General features: G+C 64.3%; 2 protein-coding genes across 4 annotated transcripts; one reads left to right on the forward strand and one right to left on the reverse strand.

Annotated features, from left to right (window-relative positions):
- Positions 1-318: 318 nt before the first annotated feature.
- ARRDC1 (arrestin domain containing 1) lies at positions 319-7324 on the reverse strand. Its single transcript, XM_059658541.1, has 8 exons — positions 7130-7324; positions 2368-2478; positions 1935-1985; positions 1686-1840; positions 1416-1598; positions 1167-1343; positions 643-1081; positions 319-575 (listed from the first exon to the last, which is right to left on the reverse strand). Exons 1-8 carry the CDS (start codon positions 7245-7247, stop codon positions 511-513), a joined length of 1299 nt encoding a protein of 432 aa, XP_059514524.1. The 5' UTR covers positions 7248-7324; the 3' UTR covers positions 319-510.
- Positions 7325-12444: 5120 nt separating this feature from the next.
- On the forward strand, positions 12445-19279 carry ZMYND19 (zinc finger MYND-type containing 19). 3 transcript variants are annotated; one of them, XM_059658560.1, is made up of 7 exons: positions 12445-12731; positions 13210-13324; positions 13880-13939; positions 14587-14693; positions 15363-15503; positions 18518-18698; positions 18821-19279. In XM_059658560.1, the coding sequence occupies exons 2-7, from the start codon at positions 13319-13321 to the stop codon at positions 18962-18964; spliced, it is 639 nt and encodes a 212-aa protein (XP_059514543.1). In that variant the 5' UTR covers positions 12445-12731; positions 13210-13318; the 3' UTR covers positions 18965-19279. The 3 variants fall into 3 exon arrangements, with proteins under 3 accessions (XP_059514543.1, XP_059514542.1, XP_059514544.1); XM_059658559.1 differs by lacking the exon at positions 13210-13324; XM_059658561.1 differs by lacking the exons at positions 12445-12731; positions 13210-13324; positions 13880-13939 and adding an exon at positions 13994-14459.

Genomic DNA, 19279 nt, shown 5'->3' on the forward strand with positions numbered 1-19279 from the left:
CTCCACGGGAAACCCAGCTCCCAGGGCCGGGGGAACGCGCCCGGTAGGGAGGGAGGGACCTAGGAGAAGGGGCGCGTCCAGGAGGGGAGGGGCGAGAGGGCCAGGTGCCCGGAAGGGGCGGGGCGCAGAAGGGGGCGCGTCCCGGAGGGGAGGGGCGAGAGGGCCAGGTGCCCGGAAGGGGCGGGGCGAGGAAGGCTGGCGCCCTGGGGGCGGGGTTGAAGGTTGGGCGGAGCCTCGCCTGGGCGGGATGAGGGCGGACCCGAGGAGGGGCCCCCAGGATGGGCCCGCGCACGTCCGGCCGCAGGAGGGCGCCCGAGAGGCCGGCCTGCGCCCGGCGCTACAAATGCAATGCTTTATTGACACCGAGTGGGTCCGGTCCAGCCGGCCCTCGGCCGGGAGAGGCCACGTGCGCGGGGGCCGCCGGGCGCATCGAGTCCTGAGAGGGCCGGGTCAGGCCGGGCGCAAAGGTCCCGTGGCAGAGGTCAGCCACCGGGGAGAAGGCGGAGCGGGTCAGCTCCCGGGGATCAGGCCGGGGTCCGCACTGCTGCAGCTCTGCTCATAGGACGGCGGGGCCTCTGCGGGGAGAGAGAAGTCAGCGTGGGGCCCGTGCACCTCCGTCCCCGGCCCCAGGCCCTCACTCACCGCAGGGGTGGGCCCACAAGCTGTACTCCGGGGGCAGGATCAAGGTGCTGGTGGTGGGCACCGGCCCTCCAGCCCCGTCTGCGAAGTAGGGCACAGCGGCACCTGTGGAGACGCACAAGGCAGGGGGCAGAGGGCGTGAGGCGGGGCTGCCGCCCGGGGGTCGGGGTTCGGGGGCGCCAGGCCCTGCACCGAGGGCGGCAGGTGGCCGCAGCTGCAAGTGGCACTTGGCGAGGAGGGAGACAGGGTCTGCCAAGTGGGGTTGGCCGGCCGTGGCCTCAGCCTCAGCCTCCTCCTGGGGCGGGGCCGAGGGCACCACCAAGGACTGAGCCCCAGGAGGCGGCCCGGGGCCTGGCTGCGGACTTGGCGGGGCTGGGTTCACAGCGATATGGCCGACGAAGACCGGGAGGGTCACGGAGGCTTCGGGCACCTTCAGGGAGACCTGTGAGGGACGGGTGGTGAGGGTCCAGACACCGGGCCCCCTCCCCACCCCCACCCCCCACTCCCCGCCGCCCCAGCCCCAGTACCTGCAGGTAGTAGTCCACGTGGATGAGGCTGCAGCCCGGGAGGGCCGACTGGGGCAGGGCGGGCACCAGGATCTGCTCCTGCCACTGCGTCCGCCTCCAGGCCTTGACTCCGGCACCCTCCACATCCGCGATGGCCCGCACGTCATAGATCCAGCGCTTGGCCTTATAGGACACTTTCTGGGGAAGGGCCAGCTTGTGAGCTGGGGCAGGCCAGTGACCTACCCTCCACCCTCCCATGGGGACCCTGACCTGCAGCAGACTGGCCACCACCGGGCCGGTGTCCTTGCCCGACTGGTTATCGATGTCGGCCTGCAGCCGCAGCACCTGCCCTACCACGTAGCCACGGAGGTCGGTGCTGGCGGTGAGCACCACGCTGCCCGTCTTCACCAGCTTGTAGGAGAACTTCTTGGTGGTGGAGGCCACATTGGGTTGCTTGGGGGGAGGGGGAGGGGGGAGAGCGTTGGTGGTGTGGGCAGGCGGGATCCCCGTGGACCCAGGGCGCCACCAGCCCACCCTCACCTCGATGTCCGGGATGCTGTTCAGGTTCAGAGGGCTCAAGATGTAGAACACACAGCTGCACTGGTGATCCTTGGAAAAACGCGGCGTGTCGATGGTGGCCCGCACCTGGTACACGATCTTCCCAAAGGGGCCCTCGAAAGACGTGGGTGCCGTGGCTGGAGAGAGAGCACAGACTGGTACCCAACGGGCGCCCCCTCTCTTCTCCCCCACCCACTGTCACCACCAGGCCTGGCCAGGCGGGGCGCTCACCAGGAAGCAGGAACTGGAAGGGGAAGCTGTGCTCTCCAGTAGGCAGGCTCCCTGCGGAGACAGCAGGGAGGTGTGGGGCCGGGGCCCTCCGGAGCCCCAGGTGACACCGCAGGGCCCAGGAGAGAAGCAGGCACCACAGCCAAGCAGCTTGCACTGCTCTGGCTGCTGGGGTGCCCGGCCCCCGCGCCCTGCACCCAGCAGCACAGGGCCAAGGCCTGGGCAGAGGATGGGGCCAAGAGCTTGGCTTAAACTACAGGGGCTCAGAGCTGTCCCGGAGGCTGGAGCCCCCCCATCCAGGAGAAGCTGCCCCATCAGCAGCCCAGCCCAGAGCCTGCCAGGGAGAGAGACCCATCAGGGTGCACAGCCCTGCGGGAAGTGGGCCTGTACGGGGTTCCCAGAGGCAGATGGAAAGGGGGTGGACAGGCGGCCGCACCTTTGTCAGCCAGCGACAGAGCGCTGTTGACGTAGCCCTCCTCCGTCACCCACGCCGTGTCGTTGGCCTTGGTGGAGACCCTGCAGGAGCCTGTGCAGCTCACCCGAATCGCTGCAAGAAGGGGGACGGGGTGAGCCCAGCCGCCGCTGGCCTGGCCCCTCCCTGCCCCCAGCACAGGCATTCAAGCAGGGCTGGCAGCACCCCCCCCCCCAGGTGGGGCCTGAGAAGCCAGCAAAGGTTTGCTGCCTTTTAGAAGACAGCTCCTGCCCCTCCCCCAGCTGGGGGTGCTCACAGGGCGCCAGGGTGGCGAGGCGCAAGGGACACCTGTGCTGCTGCCCCCAGGGTCACCCAGAGGACACGCCTGGGCCCACCAGCCTGTGAACACCCGGCTCCCAGAGGGGATGTGTGGGAGGTGAATGCGGAACAGAGGCCCGTGGGGCTGGTGACCGCTGACCCGGCCTTCACGCTCTCACAGGCAGTCAGTTAGACAGGGAAGCACCCTGCGCGCTCCAGGGAGTCAGTGGCTGGCCTCACACCGCAGGAATGTGGTCAGACCCGCCTGGGCAGAAAAGGCACACAATGGCGGGTGGGGCGGCCCTGACTTCCTGGGCCAGGCTGCCCAGCAGACTGACTTTCTGCATCCACAGCGGCCAGTCCCCTCCCCTACTCCCCAGCGGAAGCACCCGGACCAGGAACCCGTGGCAGCCACGGTTCCGTGGTGAGGAACTCGGACGTCTCAGCCCAACACCTATGCTCTGAGCCCGAGAGGGGCAGAGGCACCGAGCAGGTAGAGGGGCAGAAGCTGACCGGCAGGTGGCCCTGCGGCCCCACCCTCCTCTCACGCAGGGCTGAGTCAAGGTCAAAGACCTCAGCATCTCTGGGCAGTCCCTCTCCCTTCCCTGACTCCATGTCAGGTGAGGGGAAGGTGACGCAGAGTCTGACACCTGACTGACAGAGCCCGCCCGGTGTGCCCGGGGCCCGGGCCAGGGGTCAGCCAGGCCAGCTGTGTCCACGTATCCCCAGGCTGGCCCGCCTACTGACAGACTTCCTGTGGGTCACCCTCAGCACACAGCTCCTTCGGGACCCTGGCTCTCCCCCGCCCCCATCGGCACTGCCAGCCACCAGCCTTCGGCCTCTGTGCCGTCCTGTCTCCCCTCTGGGACCTCAGCCTGCTTTCTAATCCTCGCTCCATCAGCCGAGCCCTCCTGGGTCCAGGCCTGGAAGTGTCCCCACCCTGAAATCTGGGGCCGCAGGGCTCCTGCCGACCCTCACAGCCCAGGAGCGGCCAGGCAGGCAGAGGGCAGGGTGGCGGACCCAGGGAAAAGCCACCCAGCTTGAACCCTCCCGTGGACAGGGCGCGGCCCTGCTTGGTCCCGCTGCCCTGGGGACGCTGGGGTCAACAGAGTATGCCCGAGGGATGCAGTGGTCCCCAGACGGCCCCGGTGCCCGCCGGGCACTGCCAAGTGACCCCAGTGGACGGCGCACGGAGCTGAAGGATGGATCTGCCCACCTCTGTCCAAATCCCGACCCATGACGGTAGCTAACACCACTTAGCTCTGGGGTGACTTGTTACTTAGGGGTTTACATAGCAGACGAGAGGCACAGGCGTCCACTCACCATTGTTACCTTCAGTTGGCAACTGTGTTGAGGTGGGAAACAGACGCCTTGGAGTAACCAGGTGTAGGCTGACGGGGGCCTGGCGAGGTGCCAGGCAGGATGGCACGGACCAGGGACCCAGCAGCTCTCAGAATCTCACACTATCTACCCAGGAGCCCCAAGCACCACAGCTCGTAACGCCAACAATCGAGGCGCAGTCCCCGGGCAAGGTGGCTGAGACCTTCCCCCGGCTTGGCCTGCACCCCAGAGTTCAGGGGAAGAGCTGTGGGGGCACCTCACCCCGGAAAAAGAACCGGTATCAAAGCAAACCTTGGTTACCCCCGAGGGCCCACGCGCTGCGGCCTGCCCAATGCCCAGCAAAGAGCCCCTTCTGCACACACGGGCGCCCCGTCGGGGCCCTGACTGCATGAGCGAGGCCCGTCGCTGCTCCGGAGGAAACCATCCCGTTCCTTCCACCCCCTTCTCCCAGAGGATGGAGCAGAGGGATGGGCACACACAGCGCGCCGTCCTGCCCCCTGGAGGAGAGCACGGGCATCGCACCAGCAGCGCCCACAGCGCAGACGCAGGCGGGGCAGGTGTGCTCCCAGCACTGAGCAGGGCTGCGCCCTCCAGGTGCGGAACGCTCAGTTGTACCAGTGCTTGGATGTATACCGGACGGCGGCACTGAACTGACGGGTACCCCTGTTTGGATGTTTGGGGCTGCTCCAGTTCTCTAAGGAAAATCATCACGGGGCCCCGCTGGGGGCGGCTCAGTGGTTGAGTGTCAACCCATGAACCAGGAGGTCAGGGTTCAATTCCTGGTCAGGGCACATGCCTGGGTTGCGGGCTCGATCCCCAGTGAGGGGCGTGCAGGAAGCAGCCGATCTATCATCACTGATGTTTCTATCTCTCTCTTCCTCTCCCTTCCTCTCTGAAATCAATAAAAATATATTAGCCTTGCCCTACCTGTTTGGCTCAGTGGATACAGCGGTGGCCTGCGAACTGAAAGGTCCCAGGTTCAATTCTGGTCAAGGGCACCTGCCCGGGGTTGTGGGCTCCTCCCCAGTGGGGGACTTGGAGGAGGCAACCGATCAGTGCTTCTCTCTCATCATGGATCTTTCTATCTCTCCCTCTTCCTTCCTCTCTGAAAGCAATAAAAATATATCAAACATATATATTTTAAAAATCATCTTTTCTTTCCCTGCCTCTAGCCCATGAGCCACTTCTCTCTGTCCTGGCTCCAGGTCTGTCACACGAGGATGACAGCGCCCACCTCCCAGGGCTGCTATGAGAATTCACAGAGTCGGACCATTGGAAGTGGGGAGGGAGGTGTCAGGCCCGTGACAAGAGCTCAGTGAGCCGGTGGGGCTGGGGACTGTCCTTCTCCATGTCTTTCCCGGTGATGGGGATGGAGCTGGGGGCTGGCTGCTATCCTTCTCCATGTCCCTTCCCGGGGATGGAGGTCTCCCATTGCATCACTGGCTGGCAGGAAGGGTTCAACAAGTATCATTTGAATAAAAGAAGGAAAAAGAGCCCGACCTTCCCTTCCCTGACCCAGGCTGGGCTGGGAGGAAGCCCAGCGCAGCTACAGCGCCCACTTTCCCTCTCCCAGGGTCACCTGACCAAACCCACCTGCTCCCCTGCCCACCCCCCACCATTCCCTCTCCCGCTCTGAGGCTCGCACTTTTACAGATGGGACCACCAACAGGGCTCCCCCGGCCTTCTGTGGCAGCTGTCCACTCACCCACAGTACACCCACCACACGAAGGCCAGGGGGGCCTGTCCAGGCCAGACCAGTCCCCCACAGCTCAGGCCATCCCTCCACTGTGGTCACCAACAGCCTACTCCCTGGGCCCCGGCTACAGAAGGATGACAGGTGGACAAGCCAGGTGATGAGCGTGGCACAGGGGCTCGGTTGCCCCAGCTGCGAGGCTGCCCCTCCTGCCTGGGGCCCTGCACAGCACCCTCCCTCCCGCCAGGAAGCTGGCCCCATGGCACTTCTCGCCTCTGGCTTGTGCCCCAGGGAAGAACCGCATGGTCCCTACTGTGCCCCTGCCTCACACACTCCCACCCAAACCCCAAACTCCCACTGGGGAGACGAGAAAGGAGGTGACAGTCTCATGGGGAGGAGACTCCACAGGCTGAACCCCTAGCGAGAGGTGAGCAGGCTACTTATACCAGCTTCTCAGACCCCCGCGGCCTCTCACTGTGGCGTGAGGGGGCAGGTGAGGCCTGTCCAGGACGGAGGCAGCGGCTGCCCAGGGGGGCTCTCAGTCTTCAGTGGGGACCAGAAGTGCTGAGCTGCCAGCCACACAGGGGTCTGGCTGAGCACCCCAAGGTGGAGGAGCACCCCAGCAGGGACACATCGCACAACCTTGTGCTCAGAGCCAGGGATCCCCCGCCCCCACCCTGAGGGTCGAGCCCTGAGAACCCACCCAGGTCCCTGTGGACACCTCGGACAGGAGAGGCCGGCACCTGTGGAGGGTGCTGGGGAGGGCAGCTGCGGCAACCTGATGCCAAAGCCCCAGGTGTGTGCACCAGCAGGGGGACAGGCCAGGAGGGCTCAGGTTCACCTCCCAGATGCCAGTGGGGGTGGGATGCTGGGCAACCAGGGTTGAGCAAGACACCCCTGTCCACCAGTACAAGCTTAGACTGGATGTAAGCAGGTGCCCGGGTGGCCCGTGGGTCCCGCTGGGAACCCGCAGACTCGGCAGTGGGACTGTCTGCGCCAGGAGCCGGGGGTGTGGGAGAGAAAGCCCAGCCTCCCAGTAAGGGCCCAGCAGGTGCGGGGCACAGTGGACCCTGGAGCCCTGGCTGGGAGGGTTGGAGGCTTGCCCGTGTCCAGGTCCCAGTGGGCTCTGCCAAAGTGGACAGGCTCCCAGCCTTCACCCGGGCGCAGAGGACAGGAAGGGCAGAAGCGGAAGACTGGGCCACCCAGGCCTCCCTGCTCTGCCCCGAACGCCGCCTGCCTCCCACCCAACACTCCCAGCACCCGGGGCACCCGAGTGGCGCCCATACGGGCCCCCGGGCCGTGCTAGGGGAGAAGGGGGTGGCCCAGACTCAGCGACATCGGCAGCGCTTCCGGGAGTCCCGGCCCAGCCCCAGGAGCGAGCGCAGCCACCTGAACCCACCCCGCCCGGCCCGCCCCAAGGCGACCCGCGCCCACCTCGGAAGGGCAGAGGCGCCCCCAGGCACACGTGCACGGCCCCTGCCAGCGGCTCCCCGGGGCTGTAGACGATGCGGCCGTGGCTCAGGCGGATCTCGAAGAGCTGCACCCGCCCCATGCCGCCCGCGGGCCCGGCCGGACGGTCGCTCGCTGCTGCCCCCGCCCGCTTGCTGGCCGGCTCTGCTCTGAGCACCACACCGGTCCGACTCACCCTCGACCCCGCCCCGTCGGCCCTTCCTCCAATCCGGACACGCCGCAGGCAAGACCACGCCCCCTCCGACCAGTCCCCCAATGTGACCACGCCCGTATCCCCGCCCCCTCGGTGGGGACACGCCCTCGACCACGCCTTACGCTCGCGAGCCCGTCCCCCGTCTCAGCCACGCCTCAAGCCTTCCAGGCCCGCCTCCAGGCCACGCCCCTGCCACGCCCTCTCCCGGACCCGCCCCCAATCGGCCACGCCCCTCGTCCGCTGGGTTTTTCCTGGCCGGGTCCGCGTCCCCGCGGGTCTGCGCGCGGCCCCGCCTCCGGGCCGCAGGGTCGAGGTCCGGCCGGGTCTCCTGCTGCCCCGGGAGAGTGGCCGGCTCACCTCCCGAGGAGGCGGGGCCGTGGCCCGGGCTGGGGCGGTGCAGGGTCGGGGCCTGCTCGCTGGGAAGGGTCCCTCTCCGAGCCCCGCGCGTCCTCCGCGGAAGGAGCGCTGGCGGCGGGTGTGCGTGCGCTGGGAGCGCGCGGCGGTCCTGGGGCTCAGGGTGGGGTCCCGGGAGCTGCCTGCCCGCGGAACCGGCCCTGAGTACGTGGGTGCGGGGCTGGCGTGGAGGGGGCGCGGGATGTGCGTGACTCCAGGGCGCTGAGGGACATGCTCTGACGTATCGCCTCTAAAAGGCGAGGCGGGTGGAGAGTGAAGTGGCGGGGGCAGGTGGGGGAGTGCACGCGGGAGACGGAGGAGCCCAGGAGACACAAGGCCGTGCCAGCTCAGAGAGCGGCAGTGGGCGCCCCGCCCGTTAAATCTGGGGGTGCCTGGAGGAGGGCGTCGAGGTCCGCTGTGTTAACGCGGTGGCATTTTCTGAGGGAGAAAACGGGCCTAGATATAAGTTGTTTGGGGTGCGGGAGACATTCATGACCCGCAGAGTCTGAGACGCCCACTGGGCACTTCTTCGCCTGAGTTTTGGGGAGACGATGGGCTAAAGATTTGTTACGCGCTCGTGGGTAGATGGTAACTCCCATTAGAGTTTGGGGTAAAACCCACAGAACCCTAATCTAGCCCTCCAGCGAAAGGGGAGGGACTTCCTGTTCCGCAGGGTCCTGCTGGGCCAGGTGAGGAAAGGGGGCGCCGGGAGCACTGCGGGGGGAGGGGTAGGCAGGCAGCGCCAGACCGGCCTAGCTTCCTAGAGCCTGGGGGTTCCAGAGCGAGTTCAGGGTGCCCAGGGGAAGAGGATTGTGGGCATCCCAGAATGCCACTCACTGCAGAAGTCAACAAGGCGGGAGGAGAGGGTGTGTTGGCTGCTGCTGAGATGGGATGAATGAGAGAAAGTGGGTGGTTTTTATCTCAGGTCACCCTCTGCGTCCCACAGCTGGACCCCCATGTGGCCCCCACAGCCTTTATTCCGACTCCACCGCTCACCCATCCCCTGTGCGGGGAGACTGCTCCCGGGCCCTCACACCCGCAGTCCGCACCCACGTCCTGACCCCTTTCTCTCAACAGCCCTTCCTCTCGCTCCCCTGGCACCGGCTTCCTGGGACCTCTCCAGGTGGATGTTTATTTCACACACCTCCTGTGCCTTTGGGTGCCCTTCTGACCACTGTGGCCACTTCTAGACCATTCCCCTGTCACCTTAAAGGCTTTGCCTGGCCGGTGTGGCTCAGTGGTTGAGCATGGACCTATGAACCAGGAGGTCACGGTTCAATTCCCCATCAGGGCACATGCCCAGGTGGCAGGCTCCGTCCCCACTGTGGGGCGTGCAGGGGGCAGCCAATCCATGATTCTCTCTCATCATGGATGTTTCTCTCTCCCCCTCTCCCTTCCTCTCTGAAATCAATATGTACCCAAATAAAATGTACCCAGGATTTGTTTTGAGTGAGGTGACAAAGAGACGACTGCTCGTTTGCAAGAAGACTTTTGTGCTTGCAAAAGAGGACCCCTCTTTTGGTGGGTGGCTCGGCCCCCAGCCCTTGAATTTTCTGTGGGAAGGAGTGGGTGAGGCAGTGGAGGCTGTGAGTAAGCTCAGGGGCTCGGTCCATGGGGGTGGTCTCCAGTGTCCAGTCCCTGGCTCTGTGGGGAGGGAGGCAGAGAGATGGGGCGGTGAGTGAGTTTGATAAAGGAGGTGGGTGGGAGAGGGGGCTCTGGATTGGCTGGTTTGCATGTGAAAGGTGTGGTCCCAGGAAGCTGCTTGAGGTCTCTAGGAATTCGCTCTGGGAGGCGGTCCCCCCCAAGGCAGCAGCATAAGTAAGAACACAACACCATCAACCCGTCTCTCCTTCCCACAGCTCTGCCCGGAACTCCAGCGGCTCCCTCCCATGGCTTGGTTAGTTTGTCTCAGAGATATCTGCCGACCCCTTCTCCCATCCCTTCTCCACGTGCGCTTTTCTCCCATCACAAGGTGGGCTCCACCCCACCATGGAAGCGGGCTGGCCCCTGGCGTGCTGTGACTGGTGGTGCTGTGACAAGCGAAGCCGCACCAGCTGCAGGGGCTCAGGAGGCCTGGCAGCGGTTCATCTCGTCCCCGTGGGTGTGGGAGCTGCCACGTAACAATGCCTGCTTACCTGCTGGGGAAACCTCAGAGAGAGAGAGAGAGAGAGAGAGAGAGAGAGAGGGAGAGGGAGAGGGAGAGGGAGAGGGAGAGATTGCCTGGATGCCTGAGTGCCACTGGCTCAGACTTCTTGCCTCAATCACACCCAGGGACTGTGGCTGAGGGGCCCCGGCTGTGTCCGCTAGCTACTGTTGCAGAACAAACTACCCCAATTGATTACTTATTGTGACAATGAGGCTGCCCTCAGCTGGAGGCTCTTCTGTTCTGTGCGGTATCTGCTGAGAATGGAACATCCAAGACATCCCTTTTCTTTTCTTTTTTTAAAAAAAATATTTTTTTATTGATTTCAGAAAGGAAGGGAGAGGGAGGCAGAAACATCAATGATGAGAGAGAATCATGGATCATCTGCCTCCTGCACGCCCCCGCCCCCCACTGGGAATGGAGCCCACAACCCAGGCATGTGCCCTTGACCAGAATGAAACCCAGGACCCTTCAGTCCGCAGGCTGACGCTCTAGCCACTGAGCCAAACAGACATACATGTGTGATGCCTCACCTGGGGTGGCTGGGGGAGCCCAGGTGTGGTCAGGTGACATGCTGGTCAGGTGTCTTCCGTGAGGCCTCTCCCCATGGCTGGTTTGGGGTTTGCACAGCATGATGGTCTCCAGATAGTGAGACTGATGACCTGGCGGCATGTCACCAAGGTGGAGGAAGGCGAAGCTGCCCGTCCTCGGTCCTGGGCTCTGAGTCCCAGAACTTTCTATGACGGTCAGTGCATCAAAACCAAGTCCCAGGACCAATTGGGTGGAGCATCGCACACTGACAGAGCAAAGGAATTAGTGACAAATTGAGACAGCTGACCACACCAGCCAGCAGCAGAACCAACCAGCTGAGCCCAATCTGGATTGCAGAACCAAGCCGGGAAGGTCTGGGGTGGTTTGTCAGGCACCAATACATAACTGGGACAGACACTGCTTTCATAGTGGCGGCACCCATTTGTAATCCCACAACAACGCGCCAGCGTTGCCTTTCCCCCATCCTCGCCCGCACTTGTTTGACTCCTTGGTGATAACCATCTGATGGGTGTGTGGTGGTATCTCATTGTTTCCGCCCTTCTTTCTGGGTGTAAAAGTCAAAGTCCTGCCAAGAGCCTATTGCTTCTCCTGCCCTCCAGTCTGGGCACAATAGCCACCTCCATTTTGTTATCTTTTTTTTTATTATTAAATATGTTTCCATTGATTTTAGAGAGAGAGGAAGAGAGAGGGAGAGAGAGAAACATCCAGGCTGGTCTCTCCCCCCCCCCCCCCCCCCCCAATGGAGCAACAACGCAGGCATGTGCCCTGACTGGGAATTGAACAGGTGACCACTTGGTGCGTAAGACGATGCTCAACCAACTGAGCCACACCAGCCGGCGGCCGCCTCCATTTTCAAACATGCCAGGAATGTCCCCAGGGGCCTTTGCAGCGGCGGCTCATCCCCGAGCGCTGACAGGACTCACGCCCTCTCCTTCCACTGACTTGTCCGTCAGGCCTACTCTGCTCACCGCCTTCACCAGGACCCCGACCTCTAAAGCCGATCTACGCGTTCCCCCGCGGCATGGATGGCCTCCCAACCGCACAGAACTCACTCCTCACGGGCTTCTGCCTTCCCCGCTGGAATAGGAGCAGGCGCTTTAAATGTATGCGCACTGGTGGGTCCTGGGCGCAAAAGCCAAGCTGGAGTGGTTGCCAGGAGGCAAGGCTGGTAGGCAGGCCCCCCCAAGAGGCAGGCCCCCAAAGAGGCAGGCCCCCAAAGAGGCAGCCCCCCCCAAGAGGCAGGCCCCCCGAAGAGGCAGGCCCCCAAAGAGGCAGCCCCCCCCAAGAGGCAGGCCCCCGAAGAGGCAGGCCCCCCAAGAGGCAGGTTCCGGAAGAGGCAGGTCCCCCAAGAGGCAGGCCGAGAGTCCCCGGGGAAGCGGTTCTACGCCCTGGACGTCGCCCACCTCAGTTAAGGAGCCTGCGGCCGGGGAAGGCTGGTATCGCCTGGGTTGGGGGCCGGCTGCCTGGTCGGGAACGGGGCCCAGTGCGGAGGAGACACGGCGGCGGGGGCGGGGGGTAGGCGGGTCCTCAGCTGGGCTTCTCCGGTGTCCTGCAGGCGCGGCCGGGGCACCGGGGTCCCGCGCTCACTCCCGATCCCGCCCCTGCCGGCTGCCCTGGACGCAGGCCGTTTATGGGAGCCGCGGCGAGTCCTGCACCCTGACCACGGGGCCTCGGACCGCCGGGGGCGCAACGCCCGGAACTGCCCAGGGATCGGGGCGCGGGATCGCGGGTAAAACGCGGGGTCGGGGCGGCCGGAGAGCCGGTGCCGGCACAAAGCTTCCCGCGAAACTGACGTTGCGGGGCGGCCGCGCAGGCCCCGCCCCCGGCCGCGCCCCGCCCCCGGCCGCGCCCCTCCCCCGCGGTCGCACTGCTGCCCCGCGCGCCTGCGCACTGGCCGGCTCCCCATTGGCCGCGGCGAAGCGGCGCGCTCCGGCTGGTGCAGGGCGCGCCCCGCTATTGGCCGGGAGGCGGCGGGCGGGGGTGTGTCCGCGCCGCGCCCCGCCCTCGTCTCCGCTCGCGGTGGTGCGCGCGGCGGCAGCGGCGGCGCGTGGCAGGTCCGGCGGGCTCGAGGCGGCGGCTGAGGCGGCCCGGTCCCGGCCCAGCCTCGTCCCGCCCGGCTGCCCGGACCCGACCCCTGACCGCCCGCCCGCCCGGCTCGCTCGGCGCGCCGCGGCCCCGCCCCGGCCCGGCACCTCCCCAGGGAGCGGCGCCGCCGGCCGAGCGCAGGCCTGGCCATGACCGACTTCAAACTGGGCATCGTGCGGCTCGGCCGGGTGGCCGGGAAGGTGAGCGGCACGGGCCGGGGGCTGGGCCGGGGGGCGCGGCGTCGGGGCGCGGGGCTGGGGCTGGGTCGGGGCCGCGGGGCCTGGCCGGGGGGACAGGGCCCGGCGGTTGTGCGGGTGGCGGGCCGGCGGCGTGTCCCCGCGGGGCACCCTCCTGGGGCCGCGGCCTGGGGCTCGGACGGTGCGTCGCGGCCCGGGAGGCGGCGGCTCTGGCGGCACCTGCGGCGCGGGGACCGCAGCGCCCTTCCGAGGCGGCGCGCTCGCTCCAGGGGAGACCGGTGTGCGCGCCGCTCCGAGCCTGCGGGCCCTCGTGGCGCTTCGCGCAGATTTCACGCGGCCCGCGGTGGCCACGTCTGGCCGCGCCTCCGAGGGCCCCGCCGGGCCAGGCCTCTCTCTGCTGCTCTCCCGTCCCGGCCCCGCCTCCGCGTGTCCGAGGCTGGGGCTCCCGCGCCGGTGGGCATTGAGGCTTGGCTGTTTCCAGGAGCCGGCCGCCGTGCCGCTGACCAGCCGCGGACCGTACCCTGGATGGGAACCCTGTTCCCATCGCCGGCGGCGGAAGCTCCGGGTGGGAGAGGAGCAGAGGCGGTCAGATGCAGGTAACACGGGCGCAGACCCTAGGCGACAGCGTCCCGCCCTGCGAGAGGCGTGGCGCTCCAGCTAGGGAAGGGGGGCCCCTCGGCTCTGAGACCCCGACTCCGCGCCCAGCTGCCTCCATGAGCCTCCAGACCTTTTCCATGGCACAGAAAAGACAACGCAGCGGGCAGCTGTGTGCCGGCCGCCCTACTTAAGAAACGAACAGAGTCGAAACCTTCCGGATGTTCTGCCTCAGTCCCAGCCCTCCCCCTGCTCCCCTGCAGCCGCAATGTCCCGCTAGGCTTATTGGCACCTGAAACCGCACAGAGTCGAGGTTGGCCGGCTTGGTGGCAGGTCGGACGGGCAGCCTCCTGCGGGTGGCAAGTGCAGCCTGGTGCCCGCTCCTCTGGTGCAGTCTCGGGTGGGAATGACCAGCCCTGGCACCGCTACCTGCTCTGTGGCAGGCTGCCCACCCCTCGCCTGCTGAGCTCTGACTCCAGAAGGGGCTGGTCCGTTCCTGCCCGAGCCAGGACCTTGCTGGTCCCGAATGTAACTTGTGAAATGTGGTTACTTTGTAGACCAAGTACACGCTGATCGACGAGCAGGACATCCCGCTGGTGGAGGGCTACTCCTTCGAGGTAAGGGCGGGGGCCCCCTTGCCAGCCTGCTGGGGTGGGAGGGCCCGGGAAGCTCCCTGCAGAACCCGGGCTCCGCGCTGCCTCCGTGGCACTCTTCCTCCCCCAGGGCCGCCCTGATCGCTTCTCCTCCCGAAGACCAGTTGTGTCGCATTCGTGACCGAATTCAACTGGACAAGCCCTGGTGCCTTAGGAGACTGTCCCCCCACCTCCCCTCTGGCCCGGGCCCTGGCCCTCCTGGTGCCCTGTGCTCCTTCCTCTCATCTTCTGGCACCCTTGCCTTCCACTGCCGCTGCCTGACCAGCTTGTGTTCATGCCCGGTCCCCCAGCGCTCCGCCCTCCCTGACATCCCCGGGAGACGACCCACACACTCCTGCAGCGGCTGCTGGTGCAGGGGGCCTCTCACTGGTTGTGGGCTTTTGTAAGGGGAGGGAAGCCCCTCTCTCTCTGTCACAGCACTGTGCACAGTGGCTCGTCCGTCGCGCTCAAATGCAGGAGCTTGGGACACGCTGGCTCTCGTGCGGTGTGCTGGGGACTCCCAGGGTCCCAGCAGCAGACCCGCTCCGTCCCTCTGCCTCATTCACGTCACTCGGTTCCTCTAAGAGGAATTGGAACGGCTTCTCAGCAGCCCTGTGCCTGTTCCTCCTCAGGCCAGGATGGAAGTGGACGCAGACGGAAACGGGGCTAAGATCTTCGCCTACGCCTTCGACAAGAACCGGGGAAGGGGCTCGGGCCGGCTGCTGCACGAGCTGCTGTGGTGGGTGTTTCCAGGCTGCGTGCTCCCCGCTGGCCCTGCATGAACCTGGCGCCCACGGGGTCGGGGGGCCAGGGCGGCCTCCCCTCGTGCTCCTGTGCCCCTCTGCTGGCTCAGGGGAGGGGCCGCGTAGGTCTCCAGACCACGTGCTCTTTCTGCTCGCAGCTCACTGGGCCCTTACGGCCTCCCAGGGAGGGTGGGGTCTGGTCCCTGCCGGCTCTTTCTTTTTTATTATTTTTTTATTTTAAAAATTTTACATAGTCTCCTTTTTCCCCCATTGACACCCTCCCCAGCCATTCCCACCCTGGGCAAGCCCCCACCGCCCCAGTGTCTGTGTCCATTGGTTATGCTAAGATGCCTGCCGGCTCTCGCTGAGCCTGTTGGTGGGACGTGGGGAAGCGGCGGCCTTCTTCGGTGTGCACAGGGGGGCCGCTCAGAGGGGCGTCTCTAGACTGGGCTGCAGGGTTCGGGGTTCCAGCCTTGGCTCCCTGCAGCCCACCCAGCTCTTCCATCCAAGGGCTAAACTGTCAACCTGTCTGGTCCAGCTTGGGCCACGGGCTGGCACCCTGGGGTTCCCCTGGCGTGTGCCCGTCAGTGTGCGAGGGGCAGTTCAGATCTCGCGGCCGACACGTGGGGCTGTCTGGAGGCGGGTCGAAGAGTGTTTGTTTCTAGGGAGCGGCACAGGGGCGGCATCGCTCCCGGGTTCCAGGTTGTGCATCTCAACGCGGTGACCGTGGACAATCGCCTGGACAACCTGCAGCTGGTGCCGTGGGGCTGGCGGCCCAAAGCGGAGGAGACCTCCAGCAAACAGAGGTGGGTCTTCCCAGCTGGCCAGGCGGCAGGGCGGCGCGAGGACCGCCCGCTCTGTCACCAGGCCCAGGTCCCCGCTCTGCTCTGATGCCGCTGTGGTTCAGGGACGGGGGGACCTCCTGTTCTTGGAGGCGGGAAAGGTCCCCACGCTTCTCTCTGTGGGAGGGTCACCCGAGGACGGCTCTGTCGGGAGCAGCGTCGTCTGGGCCGGACGCCTGCACGGGGCAGGACTTCTCCCTGTCCTCGAGGCAGGTGAGGTGTCTGCAGCCCGCTGTGCACACAGACAGCTCTTTTTGTCACGCTCCTTGCCCCACAGTTTACGCAGTGGTTGAGGGAAGCAGGCAGCGTGGGCTGGGGCGTGGTCTCCTCTCTGAGTCCTGCAAACAGCGCTTACGCTCAGGACAGCGCAGGCATCCGCCTGGGTGGGAGGGCTGCTCTCAGGGCAGTTCCTGCGGCCCGCGGGGCGCCCAGCTCTGAGCTTCGTGGAGCCCTTGGAACGAGCTGGGGGACCAGCAGGCCGGGGGCTGGGAGCTGACACTGGTTGCCGACACTAGCCAGGGTGTCTCTGGCCACACGTGCATTCCAGGCTCAGAGGGCTCCCTGGGGTTTCTGCGTGTCCTCAGGCCTCTGCGCAGCTGTTCCCGACGGTAGTGGTGACTCCCAGCAGACAGACGTCAGTGAGACGGGGGAAGTGCCGCAGGGGTCATCCTCACGGTCTTGCCCGAGCCTGAGCTGCGGACTGGGAGCGGCAGGGCTCAGAGGCCAGGTGGAGGGTGGTCCCCAGGCGCTCAGGGCGAGAGGGGCAGGGCTGGGGCCAAGCCTCTGCGTTCTCTCCTCTGATGATAGAGTACGGCCCTAAAATTCCCTGATCTTGAGGGAAACTGACCCTTCTGTAATAGTTATCCTCCTAGATTTGTGGTTGAAAGTGACAGAGCCCTGGCTGATAGGTCAGTCGCCAACCGGTGGCCCACGGATCGCTGCTGGTCTGTGAGGTCCGAGAGGTTGGCGACCGCTGGGTTAGAGCATTGGCCTGCTGGGCAAGTTTCCTACAGACTCAACCAATGAATACACAAATGAGTGGAACAAGACAGGGATCTCTCTCCCCCTTCCTGTCTCTACCACAAATCAATAAATTAAAAACAAAAAAGGAAAGAGCCCTGGCTGGTGTCGCTCAGTGGTTAGAGTGTCAGCCTGCAGACTGAAGGGTCCTGGGTTTTATTCCAGTCAAGGGCACGTGCCTGGGTTGCAGCCTTGGTCCTCAGTGGGGGACATGCAGGAGGCAGCCCATTAATGATTCTATCATTGATGTTTCTGTCTCTTTCCCTCTCCCTTCCTCTCTGAAATCAATAAAGTATGTTTTTTTAAAAAAATATATTTTTTCATCGATTTTTTACAGAGAAGAAGGGAGAGGGATAGAAAGTTAGAAACATTAATGAGAGAGAAGCATCGATCAACTGCCTCCGGCACACCCCCTACTGGGGATGTGCCCGCAACCAAGGTACATGCCCTTGACTGGAATCGAACTTGGGACCCCCAAGTCCGCAGGCCAACGCTCTATCCACTGAGCCAAACCGGTTAGGGCTAGTTTGGTTTTTTTTTTTTTTTTTTAAATATTTTATTTATTTTTTACAGAGAGGAAGGGAGATGGATAGAGAGTCAGAAACATCGATGAGAGAGAAACACCGATCAGCCGCCTCCTGCACACCTCCCACCAGGGATGTGCCCGCAACCAAGGCACATGCCCTTGACCGGAATCGAACCCGGGACCCCTCAGTCTGCAGTCCGACGCTCAATCCACTGAGCCAAACCAGCCAGGGCTAGTTTGGTTTTTTTAATAGCAGCCATGACTGGTGTGAGTCGGTATCTCATTGTAGTTTTGCATTTTCCCGACACGAGTGATGTTGAGCATATTTTCATGGGCTTTTGGGCCATTTGTATGTCTTTGGAGAATGTGTGTGTTCAGGTTCTTTGCCTGTAAATTGTGTTATTTTGTTGAATTGCAGTAGTTCTTCACGTCCTCTGTAATCCATGATCAGGCCTATGGTTGGCAAATCTTTCCCTGGTTTTGTGGGTTACTCTGGACAGTGTCTTTTGATGCACAGAGTTTTTAGATTTTGTGAAGTCCAATGTGTCTGCTTTCTCTTTGTCACCAGTGGCTTGGTGCCATATCCAAGAAATCGTTGCCGAGTCAGGGTAGTGCAGCTTTTGTCCCGTATTTGATTCTGGGAGGTCTTGTGTTTGAGGTCTTATGTTTAGGTCCTTGGTTCATTTTGAGTTAACTTTTGTGTATGGTGTTAGGTGAGGGTGACCCTTCCCTTTCCTCTTTTTTTTTAAAAAAATGTTTATTGATTTTTACAAAAAGACAAGGAGAGGGAGACAGAGATAGAAACATCAATGATGAGCGAGAATCACCGTCTGGCTGCCTCCTGCACGCCCCACAGTGGGGATCAAGCCCGTAACCCTGGGCATGTGCCCCGACTGGGAATCGAACCAGTGACCTCTTGGTTCCTGGGTCGATGCTCAACCACTGAGCCACACCGGCCGGGGCCTCTTCCCTCTTTTACGCGAGTCCCCACAGGCCTGGGGGTTAAACTTCTCTGGAAGGTCACGGTGCTGCCTGTCAGGGCGCCTCACTCTGGAGCCCCGGTTGCAGCCCTGCTGTCCACTCACACAGACCGGTGTTTAGAAGGGTGCGGGGCAGCACAGCATCGGGACAGGAGGAGCAGCCGGAGGCAGAAGCAGGCACTGCTGGGGCCCTGAGCAGGGAGGGGACTGCCTGCTGGCTTGGGTGGCGGGCGCGGCTGGGTCCTGAGGCCGGGTCCTGTGCCTGCGTGGCCCTCGTGCGGGAGACCCAGCCCTGCTCTGCGCCTTTCAGTGGGGAGACCACGTGCTACAAAGTAGGACACGTGGAGATGAGCCCACAGTGCGGTGGGGTCTCCTGAGCAAGAGGACACAGGTGGCCATCCTGGGGTCCTGCCTCATCCCCGGTGCCTGGAGCTGGGCCCCTTCTCCTTCAGGGAGCAGAGCTTGTACTGGCTCGCAATCCAGCAGCTTCCCACGGACCCCATCGAGGAGCAGTTCCCCGCGCTGAGCGCCACGCGGTACTACAACGCCAACGGGGACGTGGTGGAGGAGGAGGAGAGCTCCTGCACCTACTACGAGTGCCACTACCCGCCCTGCACGATGATCGAGAAGCAGGTACGGCCGCGCCACCCCCGCCCTTGGGCCCCTCGGGCCTCCTCAGCCGCGGGCCGGGGCCGGGTCCTCCCATCGGAGTAGTCCCTCCGCAGGACCAAGAGGTACCTGCTCTGTGCTTTCAGCTCCGGGAGTTCAACATCTGCGGGCGCTGCCAGGTGGCCCGGTACTGCGGCTCGCAGTGCCAGCAGAAGGACTGGCCCGCCCACAAGAAGCACTGTCGGGAGAAGCGGCGCCCCTTCCAGCACGAGCTGGAGCCGGAGCGGTGACTGGGCAGCGGCAGCACGGCCCTGCGGCTCCAGGCCTGCCCTGGCACCGGGACACGGTGTGGGGAGCCTGGTGTGGAAGGAGCCAGCGCCCGGAGCGGCAGCGGCGGCGGCGGCGGCCCTGGCTGCGGGCACTTGGCGGGGCCCAGCGCTCCCCGGAAAGTGCTCCTCCAGTAGAGACAGCTGGGAGGCTCCCGCCAGGATGCTTCTCATTATTTATATGTTAATATGTTTGTAAACTCATGTACAGTTTTTTGGGGGGGAGGCCGAGGGGGGTTAGGAATTACAAATAGAATCATTTGCTGTCATCCTCAAGCA

This window comes from Myotis daubentonii, chromosome 11, assembly GCF_963259705.1.
Source record: "Myotis daubentonii chromosome 11, mMyoDau2.1, whole genome shotgun sequence".
NCBI classification, from domain to species: Eukaryota; Metazoa; Chordata; class Mammalia; order Chiroptera; family Vespertilionidae; genus Myotis; species Myotis daubentonii.

Excerpts from the sequence above, each read along its gene's own strand:
- ARRDC1 (XM_059658541.1), bottom strand. The coding sequence starts at position 7,247 with ATGGGGCGGGTGCAGCTCTTCGAGATCCGCCTGAGCCACGGCCGCATC. Across the intron at positions 1,986-2,367 it reads TCTGTCGCTGGCTGACAAAG|GGAGCCTGCCTACTGGAGAG; the intron begins GTGCGGCCGCCT and ends CTGTCTCCGCAG. Across the intron at positions 1,344-1,415 it reads TGGTGGCCAGTCTGCTGCAG|AAAGTGTCCTATAAGGCCAA; the intron begins GTCAGGGTCCCC and ends GCCCTTCCCCAG.
- ZMYND19 (XM_059658559.1), top strand. The coding sequence starts at position 12,681 with ATGACCGACTTCAAACTGGGCATCGTGCGGCTCGGCCGGGTGGCCGGG. Across the intron at positions 12,732-13,879 it reads TCGGCCGGGTGGCCGGGAAG|ACCAAGTACACGCTGATCGA; the intron begins GTGAGCGGCACG and ends GTTACTTTGTAG. Across the intron at positions 13,940-14,586 it reads TGGAGGGCTACTCCTTCGAG|GCCAGGATGGAAGTGGACGC; the intron begins GTAAGGGCGGGG and ends GTTCCTCCTCAG.